Source organism: Geotrypetes seraphini, chromosome 4, assembly GCF_902459505.1.
Source record: "Geotrypetes seraphini chromosome 4, aGeoSer1.1, whole genome shotgun sequence".
NCBI classification, from domain to species: Eukaryota; Metazoa; Chordata; class Amphibia; order Gymnophiona; family Dermophiidae; genus Geotrypetes; species Geotrypetes seraphini.
Window position 1 is genome coordinate 192,256,122 of NC_047087.1, and position 15,374 is coordinate 192,271,495.

The 15,374-nt window shown below is 40.8% G+C and overlaps 1 protein-coding gene across 22 annotated transcripts in view; it reads left to right on the forward strand.

Moving 5' to 3' along the window:
• The window catches only part of SORBS1 (sorbin and SH3 domain containing 1), a 510,557-nt gene that overhangs the window by 243,911 nt on the left and 251,272 nt on the right, over nt 1-15,374 (forward strand). For all 22 annotated transcript variants that reach the window (XM_033940055.1, XM_033940058.1, XM_033940056.1 and 19 more), the window contains 2 exons: nt 5,542-5,568; nt 5,683-5,777. In XM_033940055.1, coding sequence (XP_033795946.1) covers nt 5,542-5,568; nt 5,683-5,777 — 122 coding nt within the window. The remainder of the gene's footprint in view (nt 1-5,541; nt 5,569-5,682; nt 5,778-15,374) is intronic.

A 15,374-nucleotide genomic window follows, 5' to 3' on the forward strand; every position in this document is an offset into this window, starting at 1 on the left:
AAACAGTACTGACACTAACAGATGTCTAATTAATTTACCCCTTAGTGTGTTAAGGGTGGTTACTTTTGAGGCTGCTTTATTTAAAACAAACTAAATTAATTTGGTAAAAGAGGTGATTATAATTATTCAGGAGTAACTAACAGAAACTTTTTACAATATTTCCCTTAGACTGTTGCAGTTCTGTCAGGCACAGCTAAGATATTGAGTAAGTTAGCTCTGGTCTTTGGTTGCCTGCTGTTGCCAATAAAAAAAAAAATCCTTTTGTGGTGGTTTGAAAAGGGGCAGCTCAGATTGATGTAGCACAAGTATTTTTGACTTTCAAGGTTCTTTGTGGGTTTTAGTCTAATTTGTGCTATACATTGAAAGTACTTACCTACCCCCACCAAACCATAGCGCAGTTTTTAGCGACAGCCACGGTAGTAACAGCTCCGATACTCATAGGAATTCTATGAGCATTGGAGCTGTTACTGCGGCTAGAAACTGTGCTACGGTTTTGTAAAAGGGGGTATTAATATTTGTTAGAACTGTACTTATCCTTACTTGTGAAAATCAGAGAGATTTTGGAAATGCGAAAAATTATTTCTCTGATTTTATTTTATGAATTTTTGTGGGAGGGTTTAGTTTAGGGCTCGCTCAAATAATTATTTTTGGTAGCTAGTTACAACTAAGGGCCTCTTTTACAAAGCCACTTTGCAACAACCCCGAAGCCCTTTCAATCTCTATGGGTTTCGGGGCTGTTACCGCTCGGCAGCCACTAGTGCGGCTTTGTAAAAGAGGCCCTAAGTAATTTTCAATTTTACTTCTGTTGAAGAAAAATAATATGTTTTATGTTATATATATTTACAAAGAAACAAAATGGAATTGTCCAGATCAGAATGATGTGCACTAAAAAAGTGTCCTCCAACTTATCTGGTAATGTGAAGATCTTTATTCCTCCAATGTCACCATAATACATTCAGCGACTCAATGATTCAATGACTCGACATGTACATGTTTCGGCCAACAGGCCTGCCTCAGGAGTCTATAAATACATACATATACATATGAAAAAAACAATCCAAATAACTTCATATAAATTGATATCGTTAGGACAGGTAATAACTAAAAATGTATAAAAACATATGTATATCATAAATACATTATAAAATCATTTAAACAATACTGTAATATAAAATAAATCAACCAATATGATGCAAAAAGTCATATTTAATAAACAAGCACATATTATATCAATACAAATTTTAAAAACAAAAACAGATGTAAACATAAAAGAGTAGGGAAAAACCGCAATGGAATCACTAACTGTAAAATGGCACATAAATAAAAACAAAAAACAAAAGCACCAACCATGATTAAGAAAAAATATCACATCATAGAACACTCAGTTACCATTAAAAAAACTCTAAAAAACATACCTTAAGAATCACTAACGATGATGTTCAAAGAAAGCTGCCACTCACATAGATTTTGCCAAAACTCAAAAAAGGAATACCATCAAAAAAGGAATAGGGTTTTGCCTTATTGAGTTTATTTTAACCCCCCACCTTTTTTTTTTTTTTTTTTTTACAAAGTTGTGCTAGCAGCTGCCTTGAGGCCTATAGGGATTTAAAGAGATTTGGGGATTTTGCTGCGCAGCTTTGTAAAAGAGGGAGTTAGTTAGGTTAGTAGGTTGCCTTCATCTTCTACTGCGAACTACAATCAAGAGCGTAGGTACCTATCATAAGAAAGGGGAAGAAAGAAGAAAGGTTCAAGAGAGTTTGATACTTAACCTGGTCTGCCATGAGGAATTCCAGCCATCTTCATAAACACCTGTAAGAAAGAATATATACAGAAAGAATCAAGAGTCTGTGATTTAACAGTTTGGTTCCAATTTGTTCACAGCTCTGATTAGTTTAGTGCAGAAGTTTACTTATCTGATTTTGCTCTTCTTTGTGGAGAAAAGCGGAATTTTATTACAGGTGTGTTTTAGCTTTGGCTGATGTTTGATACCTGTCAGGAAAGGAAAACAGTTCTGAAAGCTTTTGTATTATCAAATGTTGTTATCATTGTATTTATATCATTCTAATTCTAAATACAAGGATAAATTATTACTCAGATAATTGTACCATCATTTCCTGAATTTTTCTTAGTTTAAAATTCCTCCTATTGCCTTCAGAGATGATAGGACAAGGTTAGTTTTGTTTTGGTTTTTTTGGGGTGTTTTTTTTTAAAGCGTTTCACCCTCATTAGGGCACTGTGCTTAAAAATGACCAGATAACATCTACTGGTAACTAGAGTTACAAGTGCTGTTCTAAGGGGGTGGGGAGTCACATTATGGGAAACCCATTTGCATTTAAAGGGGCATAAAAATATAAAACATGATGGATTAGGGAAGCAATAGATGCACCTGCAGTAGACAACAGCAGGAGTAATTATTCTCTTTCATCTACTATAATAAAACGCTAAGCGCGCATGCGCACTGTTACCTGCGTGATCCGTGATCCCTGATCTGTAGGTCCATGGCCGGTAGGAGTGCGCATGCGCGCATATAATGGTCCCTGCGGTCTTGCCGGCTCCCTTACACTTCACGCCCAGCGTGGCTCCCCCCTCACTCACCGTAAGACAGTTCGTCGTCAACGCACCCCCCTATGGATTACAATTATTATGCATTAATCATCCATGTACCGCTGCTTCCCCCATGACAGCGAGATCCCGGGAAAGAGCCTCCCCTCCGAGCAGGCACAGGAAAGGGGGGTGGGAAGGGGGGAAAGGCTACCTGATCTGCTTGAATAGCGCAGGCATGAAGGGGGAGGGCAGTGGGGAAGGAAGGGAGAAGTGAACTCAGTGCGGCCGCAGGTCTCCCCCCATTCTGTGCGGGAATAGCGGTGAGGCCAGGAGAAGGAGCGGACGAAGCACGATCACAGCATGAGGGAGACCGTGCAAAGGGAAATGCAAGGGGGGTTGAAAAAGTGAAAGGTGGGAAGGGGAAAGGGAGGGGGAGGAAACCTACGACAGGAAAAAAAAGGACTTTATACAGAGGCGAGCGGAGGCTCTTCCGTAGCTTTGGCGGTGATCTCGGCGACGGCTCCCGGTACAATCCACCCTCTTGAATTCAAATTGAGTGGAAAAAAAAATCACCGCTTAACAGAGGGAACAAGGGCAGGAGGAAGAGGAGTGTCTAGTACCCGTTAATGTAACGGGCTAAAACACTAGTAAATATATAATAGTAGAGATACATACAATAATAATTGACCCAGAAAACTGCTTTATCATCACATGGCTTAAAACAGATCATATTTTTATTTTTTTTATATTTATTTTAGTATTATATACCACTTATAGCCTTTTCCCTATCTGTCCTGTTACTGCGGAGATTGTTGGAGGGTTAGGTAGCTAGGTACTTGGGACCTGGGTTGGTCACTGTTGGAAACAGGATACTGGGCTTGATGGACCTTCAGCATGTCCCAGTGTAGCAATTCTTATGTTCTTATGAAAGGAGATGCGAGAGAGGTCTCAGCTGCTGGCTCCTAAGTTTTTGGACTGTCATCTAGATGTAATGAAGATTTGTCAAAGCCTGTTTTAAACACAGGCTTTCATATAGAAGGTCTGTTTGTCAGGCTGTGGGCTCTTGGTGATTGCCAGATAGGCAAGACACCATCTGGAAAGGTCACTGGGCTCTTGGAGTTTGGTAACAGCTGTGTTGTTGTTTATTGTGGTTGGAAATAGGGAACGAAGAATGTTAGTTGTTAACTCAAATGAAGGTCTTAGAAGCTCAGGATCCCAGTTGACGACTTGAGCATAAATAATTAAAATCCTGTTAACTTTATGAGTTATAATTACATTGTATCTAATGTGTCTTTCTGTACAAGTGTAATGCTTGAAATTTCCATTGAAAATCAATAAAGATTTAATGAGAAAATATGGTACAGTAAAACCTTGGTTTGTGAGCATAATTCATTCCGGAACAATGCATGTGATCCAAAACACTCGTATATCAAAGCAAATTTCCCCATAAAAATAATGGAAACTCAAACAATTTGTTCCACAACCCAAAAACTTTAATACAAAATACTGTACTGTATAAAGTAAAAATATATTCACCTGCACTTTACTTTTGAAAAGAATCGTGGCTGGTGTGAGGAAGACGAGAGAGAGGAGAGGATGAGGGTTATTGTGTAGGATGACTTTCACTATGACGTGATGTTCGTTTGCAAGACCTCTCTCATTTAGAACACTCGCTACACTCCTGCAGCGTCAGAGATAGAACCATCGGCTCAGTTGTCATGTGCGTATACTGTACGTACGCATATTGCAAGACCTCGCTTGTTTAAATTTAATAAAGCATTTTTCTCGTCTTGCAAAACATTCGCACATGAAGTTATTCGCAATCCAAGGTTTTACTATATCTTATATGTTTCTCAGATCTTCAGAAATATTAATCATTGTATAAGTTAGCCATCATCCTAAAATTTTTAATGCATTTGAATTTCTGCAAAAAAAGCAACTTTAAGGAGTAAGAAAAGTCTGAAACAGAGGTAGCCTATGTAGTATATCTCAGTACTTAATGCTCCTCACACCTTTAATCTTAAGCATAAAAACCTCCCCTCTCTTTTTATCTCTTCAAAAATCAAAAAATCAAAATCATGCAGCTTAACTGAAAATGTTTGACTTAGCTTTAAATTGTCTAAAAAGCATCCCAGTTCCGTCTAATGTTACTGTGAGACTTCATTTAGTCATCTTCATAACTCTTGACAGCATTTCAGGGCTCTTTCGCTTCTGCATCAGACAAGTTCACCTAATGCTGCTCACAAAACCTCCCTATGATTAAAAGTGTGAAGAGCATTAAGTACTGAAATATACTACATCGGCTACCTCTGTGTCTAAGACTTTTTCTACCCCTTAAAGTTGCTTTTTTAAAAAAAAAAAATTGATATTTATGAAAAATTTACATGGATGACTAACTTTTACAGTGGTTCATGTTTCTGAAGATATGGGATTGTTATGCCACTGTCCTCTTTGCTTGATGAGTGGATATCCTATATGTAGTCATGCTGTATGACTTAGTTGGAATATACAGTATCTATGGACAAACTGAATGGACCAGATAATTGGTTTTTCTATCATCATCTACTGTGTTAAAAACACATTGGTCCTTATTTAGCTGCCAAATCCTGGTCTGAAACTGGTTCCAAAGCATTTCACCCAGCAGTTCAGGACTGTAAATGAGACTGTCTCTAACCAGTATGGAATGACTTTTCTGCCATTTAGCAATGGATGTCAAATGGTTATAAAATGAGTGCTTCACAGTGACTGCTTTCTGCTCTGTACATGAGAAAGTTCAGTAACAATTGTCTCTTGAAGGCTGTGAATGAGGCCTTGTGTTTCAGAAAGGTCAGTAGCTGAGAGGATGTCCAGTTTTATGCCAGTTTCTATGGCAATTACCAGCTCTGTTGGAGTCTGTCCCTGCAAAAAACATTCTATTTTGCACAAAGTACACAGTTTTTCTCCTTTCATCTAAGCATAACACTTTTGTTTTTCTTCCTTCTTTTTTCTCTCACATAGGCCCGGAACAAATGAAGATAGACACAGGTACTTGAGTTTAACTTAAAAATACATTTTCTAAATTCCCAACAAAGTTAATGACCCCAGCTTAACTTGGCCTGCTGTTGTCTGTCCTGGAATTCCTTGTACTGTATTTGGAAGGTGACCTCCATTCATCTGAGGTGCAGCCCTCATCGCTTGCAGCTAAGGGCTACCGCAGCGTACGACCCCATCTATCCTCTGACACCACTGTACAGGTAGGCCCTCGGGAAAACCTTTTTACTTCATTAAATATGTACATTGCTTTCTACATTTTAACTTAAAATTAACAGCTATGTAAAAATTAAGTACTAAATGTTCCTCCATGTTTTTAAAATTAATATAGCCTACAAAATATATATATTTTTTTAATATACAAAAAAATGTTATGCTACTTTACTCATTCTTTCTAAGACTGGCCTCAAGAAAGAAATAATTTTCTTGAAATGTGCTGTGATTTGCTGTGTATTGAAAACGATGAGGGCCTTAGCAAGAGCACTCAAACCAATGATAGGATAAAGGGGAAAGAAAGGCACTGTATTTGGGAAACATGCGCCATTATTATAATATTTGAATTTGAAAGAGAGAAATATTAAATGAAATTTTCCAATGGTTTTGTTTCATTTGGTAAAGGAAATTATAACTTAAAATTTCATTCATATTTTAATCATTTTATTTTAATGCATGCTGTTTGCCAGTAGTTAAAACATTTTTGTTTGCATAATTTACAAATAGTGTACATTAAGGTCCTCTTTTACTAAGCTGCAGTAGAAGTTTCTATTGCAACCTGGAGCGCTAAATGCTCCAACGCTGCTCTGACGCTCACAGAAATTCTATGAGTGTTGGAGCATTTTGCACTCCCGGCTGCGGCAAAAAACTCAACTCTTGCTTAGTAAAGGGGGTGGGGGATAAATAGGGAGTGAGGGGTAAATAAGCTGTCTGCCAGCCTTGCCAACCAATTAAACCTTTCCTCCAAACTTTCTTAAGCTTGCCCTTCATCCCTCTCACTTATTTGAATCCATTTCATTTTACACAGGCTCTTCTCCAGATTATATGGTTGTTGTTTTTTTGTTTTGTTTTTAGACTTGAGGCATGTTTAATCAAAATGAAGGTACAAAAGACTGGCTGTCAGTGTTTAGTGTGTGAAAAAAAATTACTCTCCCCCAATCCCCAAACCAAATGAAACAAATTTTGCCTGCATTTCTCTAACAAGCCCATTCTAGAAGTAAGAGGTAAGAAAAGCGACATGAGCTAAGATATTGCTACAGTAAGTCAGAATACACAATCCATGGTTACAGTGGGAGGAATGCCAGGAAGCAAGAGGGGCTGTGTTAGGAAAGCCTGAGTCACTGTTACAGTAAGAGAAGGGGGTGGGACATACAGAGAGCAACACATTGGTTCAATAAGGGAGGGATTTTCTTTGGGATTGTGAGCCACTGATTGGTAAGAAATAGAGAAGAGCTTTATTGTGGAGAGGGTTCAAAGCATGATTAAGAGGCAGAGGAAGGTATTCTCAGATATACAAGCTATTCTTAATGTTACAGACTGTATATCCAGAATAATCAAAGCACAAGTTGTTGCTTAGTTACACCACTATAAGGGCAATTTTTAAAGGCTAGCAAAAGCACAAAATTTAATTTGAAATGCCCATATTTGGTGGGGGGTTTGGGGTTGTTGTTTTGTTTTTGTTTTTTGCAGATTTACTCTTTGGCAGCAGCCAAGGTTTTTTCCCCCCCCCTTATTTTTTGTAAGGGACAGTCATCAGAGAAATCAACTTGCAGACCTGTAGCATTTCTATGCGTTCTCTGTGTACTTAGCTAGACATAGAGAGGTTTGCTAGATAATTGTTACCTGGATTGGCTACCGTGAAGATGGAATACTGGGCTAGATGGACCATTGATCTGACCCAGTATGGCTATTCTTAGGTTCTTAACCTAGGAATCAACTAAGAACTGTTGTCTTCTCTTCTGAGTCATTCTGGAAATATCTTGTTAAACTCTTATTTTATTATTCAAAAATAGCTCATTAGCATGTTGAGAAAAAGAGCACAAAATCCAATATGTCTGGTTCTAATACAGATTTCACTATCAAAGTAAGAGGATTAAGACCCAAAGAGGGAAATTCTGTAAATGGTGTCTAAAAAGATAGGTGCCTATTACAGAATTACACTTAACTTAAAACTTTGGTGCCTTTAATGTAGTACTTTAGAGAATTGTGCTAGCAGTGCCTAAGTCCTTCTCCATCCCTGAACACACTATCTTCAGGTGCCTCTCATAGAATTTCCCCCAAAGTGTCCTCCTTCTATTGTTTGTGTTAAGTTCAACTCCAAATTATCAAAAGAAATACCTGCTCCTTGACCCTCTGGCTGTTTTTATTCCTTTTTAACATATAGTGGAATTTAATATATTTTTGGAAGCAGAGGATAAGGTTTGTTCAGGAATTTTTAATATTCCTGAAAGATATCTCTTAAATGTAATCAACAGCGTGACTGAAGGTAATTTTGGAAAATTAATATACTCAGATTAATTTTGATAGGGGTCTATGAACTAAATTATTTCTAGCTTACACAGCTCTTCATGATGTGTTCCATTTTTTAGCATGCCTGTTAAAATGTAGTGTCGTTAGTAGCACCTAACTTAAAATTTAGGCACCTGTAATGTGCCTAAGGTAGGTTTTACAGGCCTACATTATAGGCACAAGTTCTTTAGAGAATCGCCTAGCAGCACCTAAGTCCTCTTCAACCCCTAAACAGGCCTATTATGGAGTTAACCGTGTATCTTTTGTAGAATTATGCTTAATTTTTTTTTTTTTTTTTTTTTAATTATGAGCTTGTTAAAAGGTTTGCCTGTTGCTAAATAGTAAGTGGACATTACAGAAAAATAGCACATCAAATGCTTTGCAAGAGTTTTCACACACTTGTACATTTGTTGCATTCTGCTGTCTAAAATATACAATTCATAAAATGGAAGTTTGCTTTACAACAGGGGTGTCCAATGTCGGTCCTCGAGGGCCGCTATCCAGTCGGGTTTTCAGGATTTCCCCAATGAATATGCATGAGATCTATTAGCATACAATGAAAGCAGTGCATGCAAATAGACCTCATGTATATTCATTGGGGAAATCCTGAAAATCCGACTGGACTGCGGCCCTCGAGGACCGACATTGGACACCCCTGCTTTACAACATGTGCTATACAACATGTGCTTCATTTTCGGCACAAAAACTATAGAAATATTCTAAAAGTTATTTTTTAAAAACCAACCCAAGAAATCTTGATTATACAAGTCTTCATACTGTTTGAAATTGCAAAAATACATTTGTTCCTTTTTCCAAAAATGAGTAGTACTGCTGTATTTATCATTTCTATAGGGCTACCAGATATAAACAGTGCTGAACATTAAACATATAAGAGACAATCCCCACTCAATAGAGCTTACAATATAATCAACACAAGAGAAATAGGGGTCAGGGAATTTCTCAGGTCAGAGAATTTCTCATAAAGAGAATGATAAAATAGACATGAGTATTTTACAAATGAGTAAGAGTCAGGAGTTAAAAGCATCCTTGAACAAGTGGGCTTTTAACCTAGATTTGAATACTGCTGGAGATAGAGCTTGACAGTATATTATCAGGCCATTATTAAATTGCCTTAACAAGGCCCATAACTTATAGATCCCACCTATTTCCAGTGACCATAATTTAGATGTTTTGATGGCAGGTAAAGACCATACGGTTTATCCGCTCTGTTCATCCTGGTTAATTTCTCAGCTTTACAGTTCCTTAAAGATCTTCTGGACTTGTTACATTTTTTTTTAAAATTTAGATATTTTCGTCTGAACCACCTCCACTGGAAGGCTGTTTCATGCTTCTGAAACCTTTTGGGGGGGAGGGAAAAAAAAACTCATTCCCTTCAATTACTTCTGAGTCTATCTCACTATCATCCTATAAACCCCTCATTTCAGAGTTTCCTTTCCTTAGAAAGAGGCCTTCTGTGCATTCATACTATGGAGATGCTTTTAAGCATCTGTCATATCATCCCACCCCACCTTTCCTCCGAATTATACATGTTCCCATCTTTGTCTGTCCTCATATGCTTTGACAGATATTGACTTTTTTAAATAGGCTCAATAAATCAACTCTCTCCTGTTTACATTCCTTCGAAGGTGCAGACCCCAGAATTGCAAATGGTACTCCAAATGTGTTTTCTCCAGAGACTTATATGGAAGCAAACTCACCTCGTTTTTCCTGCTGCCCATTCTTCTTTCATTACACCTAAGCGTCCTTCTGGCTTTTGTTGTTGCCTGTTTGGCTACCTTAATATCAACAGAAATGGCTATCCCCACACTTGTTTTGTTTGTAGAACTTTGCCCTGGTACTGTATTAATCCCCTTGGTTTTATAGCCCAAATGCACACTGCTACAATTTTAGCATTATACTTTAGTTGCCAAGCTCTAGAACAGGGTTCCTCAAATCAAAGTCCTTGAGGTCCACAACCCAATCTGGATGTGTATGAGATATATTTGCATGCAATAGAAGCAGCGAATGCAAATGGATATCTTACAAATTCATAGAAGACATTCTGAAAACCATGATGGGTTGTGGACCTTGAGGACTGGATTTGAGGACCCCTGCTCTAGACCATTGCTCAAACTTCACTAGAGCCACTACCTCATGTTTTCCACACCTTTTGTCTACCATGTTACAAGTGTTGGTAATCTTTTCTGATAGCTCTTTCATAATATATCTTTTAAAAATGTTTGGAATAAAAACAAACTAAGGGACTGATCATTAAATGAGACCACTGGTGGTACTCCTTTCTTCAGAGTTAACTTTGAACTAGTTGTTTCATCCTCCATTGCCTTAGGGAGAACTTAGGCTGTGAGCCCACTTAGGCAGGATAATAACTTGTGTACCAGAATGTACTGTATCTTTCCTTGAGCTTAGGTTTGGAAAAGGTAAGTAACACATTTAAAATCCAGTCATTTGCCACTTCCCTTTTGTTGATGTCTATTTAACCAGTTTCTAACAGTTTTGGGCCCATATAAAAGGTGATTGGTTTATTTGTAAGTCACCTCTGTGGAATCAAATCTAAGTAGACCGCACCTAGTGTTCTCTTGATCTAAAGCTCTGGTCACACAGTTTTTCAAAATAAGACTACAAAGCAAATGAAGAAATGAAAGTAAGGATTTATGTAAAAAATTTTCTAAAAGCCAAATAATAAAGAAACATTAATTTTTTTTCCAAAATCACCTATAGCTCCCATAATAAGGGAGGATACAAGACCGAAAGAAATCATAAAGAAATGTATATATTTAAAGCAACATTAAATTGCTTCAGAAAGGTGCAGTCAGTCTAGTTCAGGGATCTCAAAGTCCCTCCTTGAGGGCCGCAATCCAGTCGGGTTTTCAGGATTTCCCCAATGAATATGCATGAGATCTATGTGCATGCACTGCTTTCAATGCATATTCATTGGGGAAATCCTGAAAACCCGACTGGATTGCGGCCCTTAAGGAGGAACTTTGAGATCCCTGGTCTAGTTATACCGCCAAAGTAGTTACTAAAACATATAGAAATTAGAACATAAATCCCAAACCTCCAAATGTAAAGGATTTACAAAGGAATAACTACCCCTCTATGGCTCAGAAAGCATTTATAAAGAAAACGGAGGGAAAACAGACCCCAGAGCAAACACACAAGGGAAAATTTTATATCATCGCTTATTCTATTCTTTCAAATTTTGAATGTAATTCTTGTTTTTAGTTTGAATGTAATCTGCCTTGAACCGCAAGGTAATGGCGGAATAGAAATCACTAATGTAATGTAATGTAATAATTGAATGTTTTACTAGACATCCTGGACGAAACTTAAACATTGTGAGTTAGACCAGTGTTCTTCAACCTTTTTACACCCGTGGACCGGCAGAAATAAAATAATTATTTTGTGGACCGGCAAACTACTAGGACTAAAATTAAAAAACCCCGTTTACGCCCCATCTCCGCGAGCTCGGTCCCCGCAAACCATCTGATCCCATCTGCACAAGCCGCAATTATGATTTTATATTGAACGTATTTTATTAAAGTCTAAAAATAAACAATATCCTAAACAATTGTGATTTTATAAATACAAATATACAGAGCACGGACCAACAAAACCCCTGTCTCCCCTCCCCTTCACATATATCCCCTCTACTATCAAGAAAACTGAACAAGCCAAGTTATTATAGAATGCTACATAGAAATATCATGCTAACAGAATACTGCAGTCCCCAGTTATATCTCTAGCAGGATATATAATTCAAATCTGATATATTCTAATGACAAAATAGAAATAAAATTATTTTTTTCTACCGTTTGTTGTTTCTGGTTTCTGCTTTCATCTTCTTTTCACTCTTTTCCTTCCAGCATCTGCCCGTTCCATCCAATGTCTGCCCTCTCCCCCTTCCATATGTATCTGACTTCTTTCTATGCCCCTCTTCCTTGTCCCTCCTCCTCTCTCCTTTTTACATCATTCATTCCAGCTTCACTGTCTTCTTCATTTTTATCTCTCCTACACCAGATCTAGCATCTTTATCCCTCTCTCATTTCTCTGCTGACCCCCTTTCCAGCATCAATGTCTCTCTACTTTCTCATTCCTCTCTCTCCCCTTTCTCTCATCTGATCTCTCCATTCCACCCTGACCCCCTTCCCCTCCTGTAATCTCCCTGCCAGCTGTTTCCTTCCTTTTTTTTCTTTCTCCCTACCCTCCTTCCTTTTTTTCCTTCTCCCTTCCCTCCTCCCTCTATCCAACATTAACTCTCTTCCCATCCCTTTCCCTCCTCCCTCCCAGCAGCATCTCTCCTTCTTCTCCCTTCCCTCCTCCCTCTATCCAACATTAACTCTCTTCCCATCCCTTTCCCTCCTCCCTCCCAGCAGCATCTCTCCTTCTTCTCCCTTCCCTCCTCCCTCTATCCAACATTAACTCTCTTCCCATCCCTTTCCCTCCTCCCTCCCAGCAGCATCTCTCCTTCTTCTCCCTTCCCTCCTCCCTCTATCCAACATTAACTCTCTTCCCATCCCTTTCCCTCCTCCCTCCCAGCAGCATCTCTCCTTCTTCTCCCTTCCCTCCTCCCTCTATCCAACATTAACTCTCTTTCCATCCCTTTCCCTCCTCCCCTCCCAGCAGCATCTCTCCTTCTTCTCCCTTCCCTCCTCTCTCTATCCAACATAACTCTCTTCCCATCCCTTTCCCTCCTCCCTTCCCAGCAGCATCTCTCCTTCTTCTCCCTTCCCTCCTCCCTCTATCCAACAGTAACTCTCTTCCCATCCCTTTCCCTCCTCCCCTCCCAGCAGCATCTCTCCTTCTTCTCCCTTCCCTCCTCCCTCTATCCAACATTAACTCTCTTCCCATACCTTTCCCTCCTCCCCTCCCAGCAGCATCTCTCCTTCTAACTCCCTTCAAGTCCAGTAACAGCTCTCCCTTTTCCAGACCTTCCCAGCCTCCTACAGTGGCTTCCTCCCCTTCCAGCAGCTCTCGGTACTTGCCTGCAGGAAGTTGCCGGTAAATCACTTCCCTGGCAAATTGGAGAGCTGATGGGAGGGGAGACAGCCACTGTGAAGGCTCCCCAGGATCTTGTTCGCACACGTTGACCATCTCCCTTCACCTGCACCTGAATTTGCAGCTCTCTCAGGTCTAATCACAACTTCCCCGCGGCACTCTTCAGCAACTCGGCGGGACCTTCACTCTCTGAGTCCCGCCTATTTTGTTTCAACTTCCTGTTTCCGAACAGGCGAGACTCAGAGAGGGAAGGCCCCGACGTTGGCAGCCCATCTTGATCGCCTGAGGCTGGGAGAAACATTAGTTGGGAGGAACCGCAGTCGGCAGGAAATTTAACTGCCGACTTGATCTCGCCGGCCCTGTGCGGACCGGCAGAAATTTTCTGCGGACCGGCACCAGTCCGCGGACCGGCGGTTGAAGAACTGTGAGTTAGACGATGTAAAAACAGGTATCCAAAGTGACCAGATAACTACTACAGAGACAAAGTAAAGACTCCCCCTCCAGTGTTCACTGACCTCTTCACCCCTCCACAAAGATCAGAATAAAAAAGTACATACTTTTCTCCAGAACATCAGCACCTGGTATAGGAAAGCCTAATAGAGCTGCACACAGGTGTCTTAAATAGCCTGAGGGGTGGGCTAGTGAACCATAGAGAGGAGGACCCAGGCCCATAAGCCAGTCTAACTACTACATTTATGGTGGAACATGTGTGCTCCCCCAAACCCTACTCTACTGCCATATAGGTGCCACTTGCAGCCATAAAGGCTATTGGGGTTGTAGACAGGTAGGTATAGTGGTTTGCCTATAACCTATAAGGGAGTTGTGGTGAGATGTTTTATCTGGCTCTTTTTTCGTGAAGTTCACAGCAGTGCCCTGTAAGGTGCCCCACTTCTCTGTTGCCATGTCTGGGTAGCCAGTCCATTACAAGATTGGCCCGGCCCAAGTCTAAATGGTCTTGTTCTGGGCATTTGGGACTTGGACAAAATTTTGGTTGAAAATGTGATATAAAGATAGACGTTCTGGCAGTCTGGATGAATAATAGCCTGGGAGGCGGAGTGAAAAAATGCTAGTGAGTCTCCCTTCTCTGAATTTCACGAGAAAGGATTGACTACCCAAGAATTCAGAAATGATGTGCCTATTTACTAGAAAGAAAATTATCAAGTTAAGTACTTACGAGGGGCTGCTGAAAAGTTCTCAGCCCAGCCAAGACGAGAATGTTGTGGAGCCAAGAAGCTTACAAGTTATTCCACACTTTTCATTTCAATGATATGAAATTAAATGAAAAGTGTCAAGAAAAGTGTGGGAAAACTTGTAAGTTTCATAGCTCCACATCATTCTAGAGGTCTGCACGGGAACAGGGATCGCGGGGATCCCGCGGGTTCCCCCCCTGGCCCACGGGACTCCCACGGGGACGCCCCCTGGCCCACGGGACTCCCACGGGGATGCCCCCCTGACCCACGGGACTCCCACGGGGACGCCCCCTTGCCCACGGGACTCCCACGGGGATGAAAACAACCTACCTAAATTCTGGCGATGCAAGCATGCAGCTTACAAGTCTGGCGTCGCGTCGGGAAATAGCCATGTTGAGCAGTGAGCTCAGCACGTACACAGATGAAAGCCTTGCTTGCTGATTGGTCCGGCGGCCCCGCCCCACCGTGCCGCCGGACCAATCAGCAAGCAAGGCTTTCATCTGTGTACGTGCTGAGCTCACTGCTCAGCATGGCTATTTCCCGACGCGGGCATTAGGCTGTTTTTTGTCATTTCGGGTGGGGGATGGCAGCGGCAGCAGCAGCCTGAAAAAGAAATCATCCTGGCCGGGTTCGGTGTCATGCTCCGGAGCTTCTACAGCCTTCCTATCTCCCTCTCCCTTCTACCTGCGGCTCTCTTCGGCAACTCAGCAGCAACGATCGACACAAGCTTCTGACGTCGGGGCCTACCCTCTGCGAGTCCCGCTTGTTTCAACTTCCTTTTTCCACAAAGGTGGGACTCGTAGAGGGAAGGCCTCGATGTCGGCAGCTTGTCTTGATCACCGCTGCTGACGAGTTGCTTAAGAGAGCCGCGGAGCAGGGGGGTGTTGCCAGGTGCAGGTAGAAGGGAGAGGGCCAGATGCAGGACTCGTGGGTGAGGGAGGAGAAGAGAGAGGGGAGAGAAACAAAAGGAAATATTTCATACTGGGCTGGGCCGGAGTGGAGAGAGGGTGGAAAGATTCTGGCTACAGGGTGCAGTAACAAAGGAAAAGGGGGGAAAGCTGAAAATGGAGATAGTGACACAAAGAAGAGAAA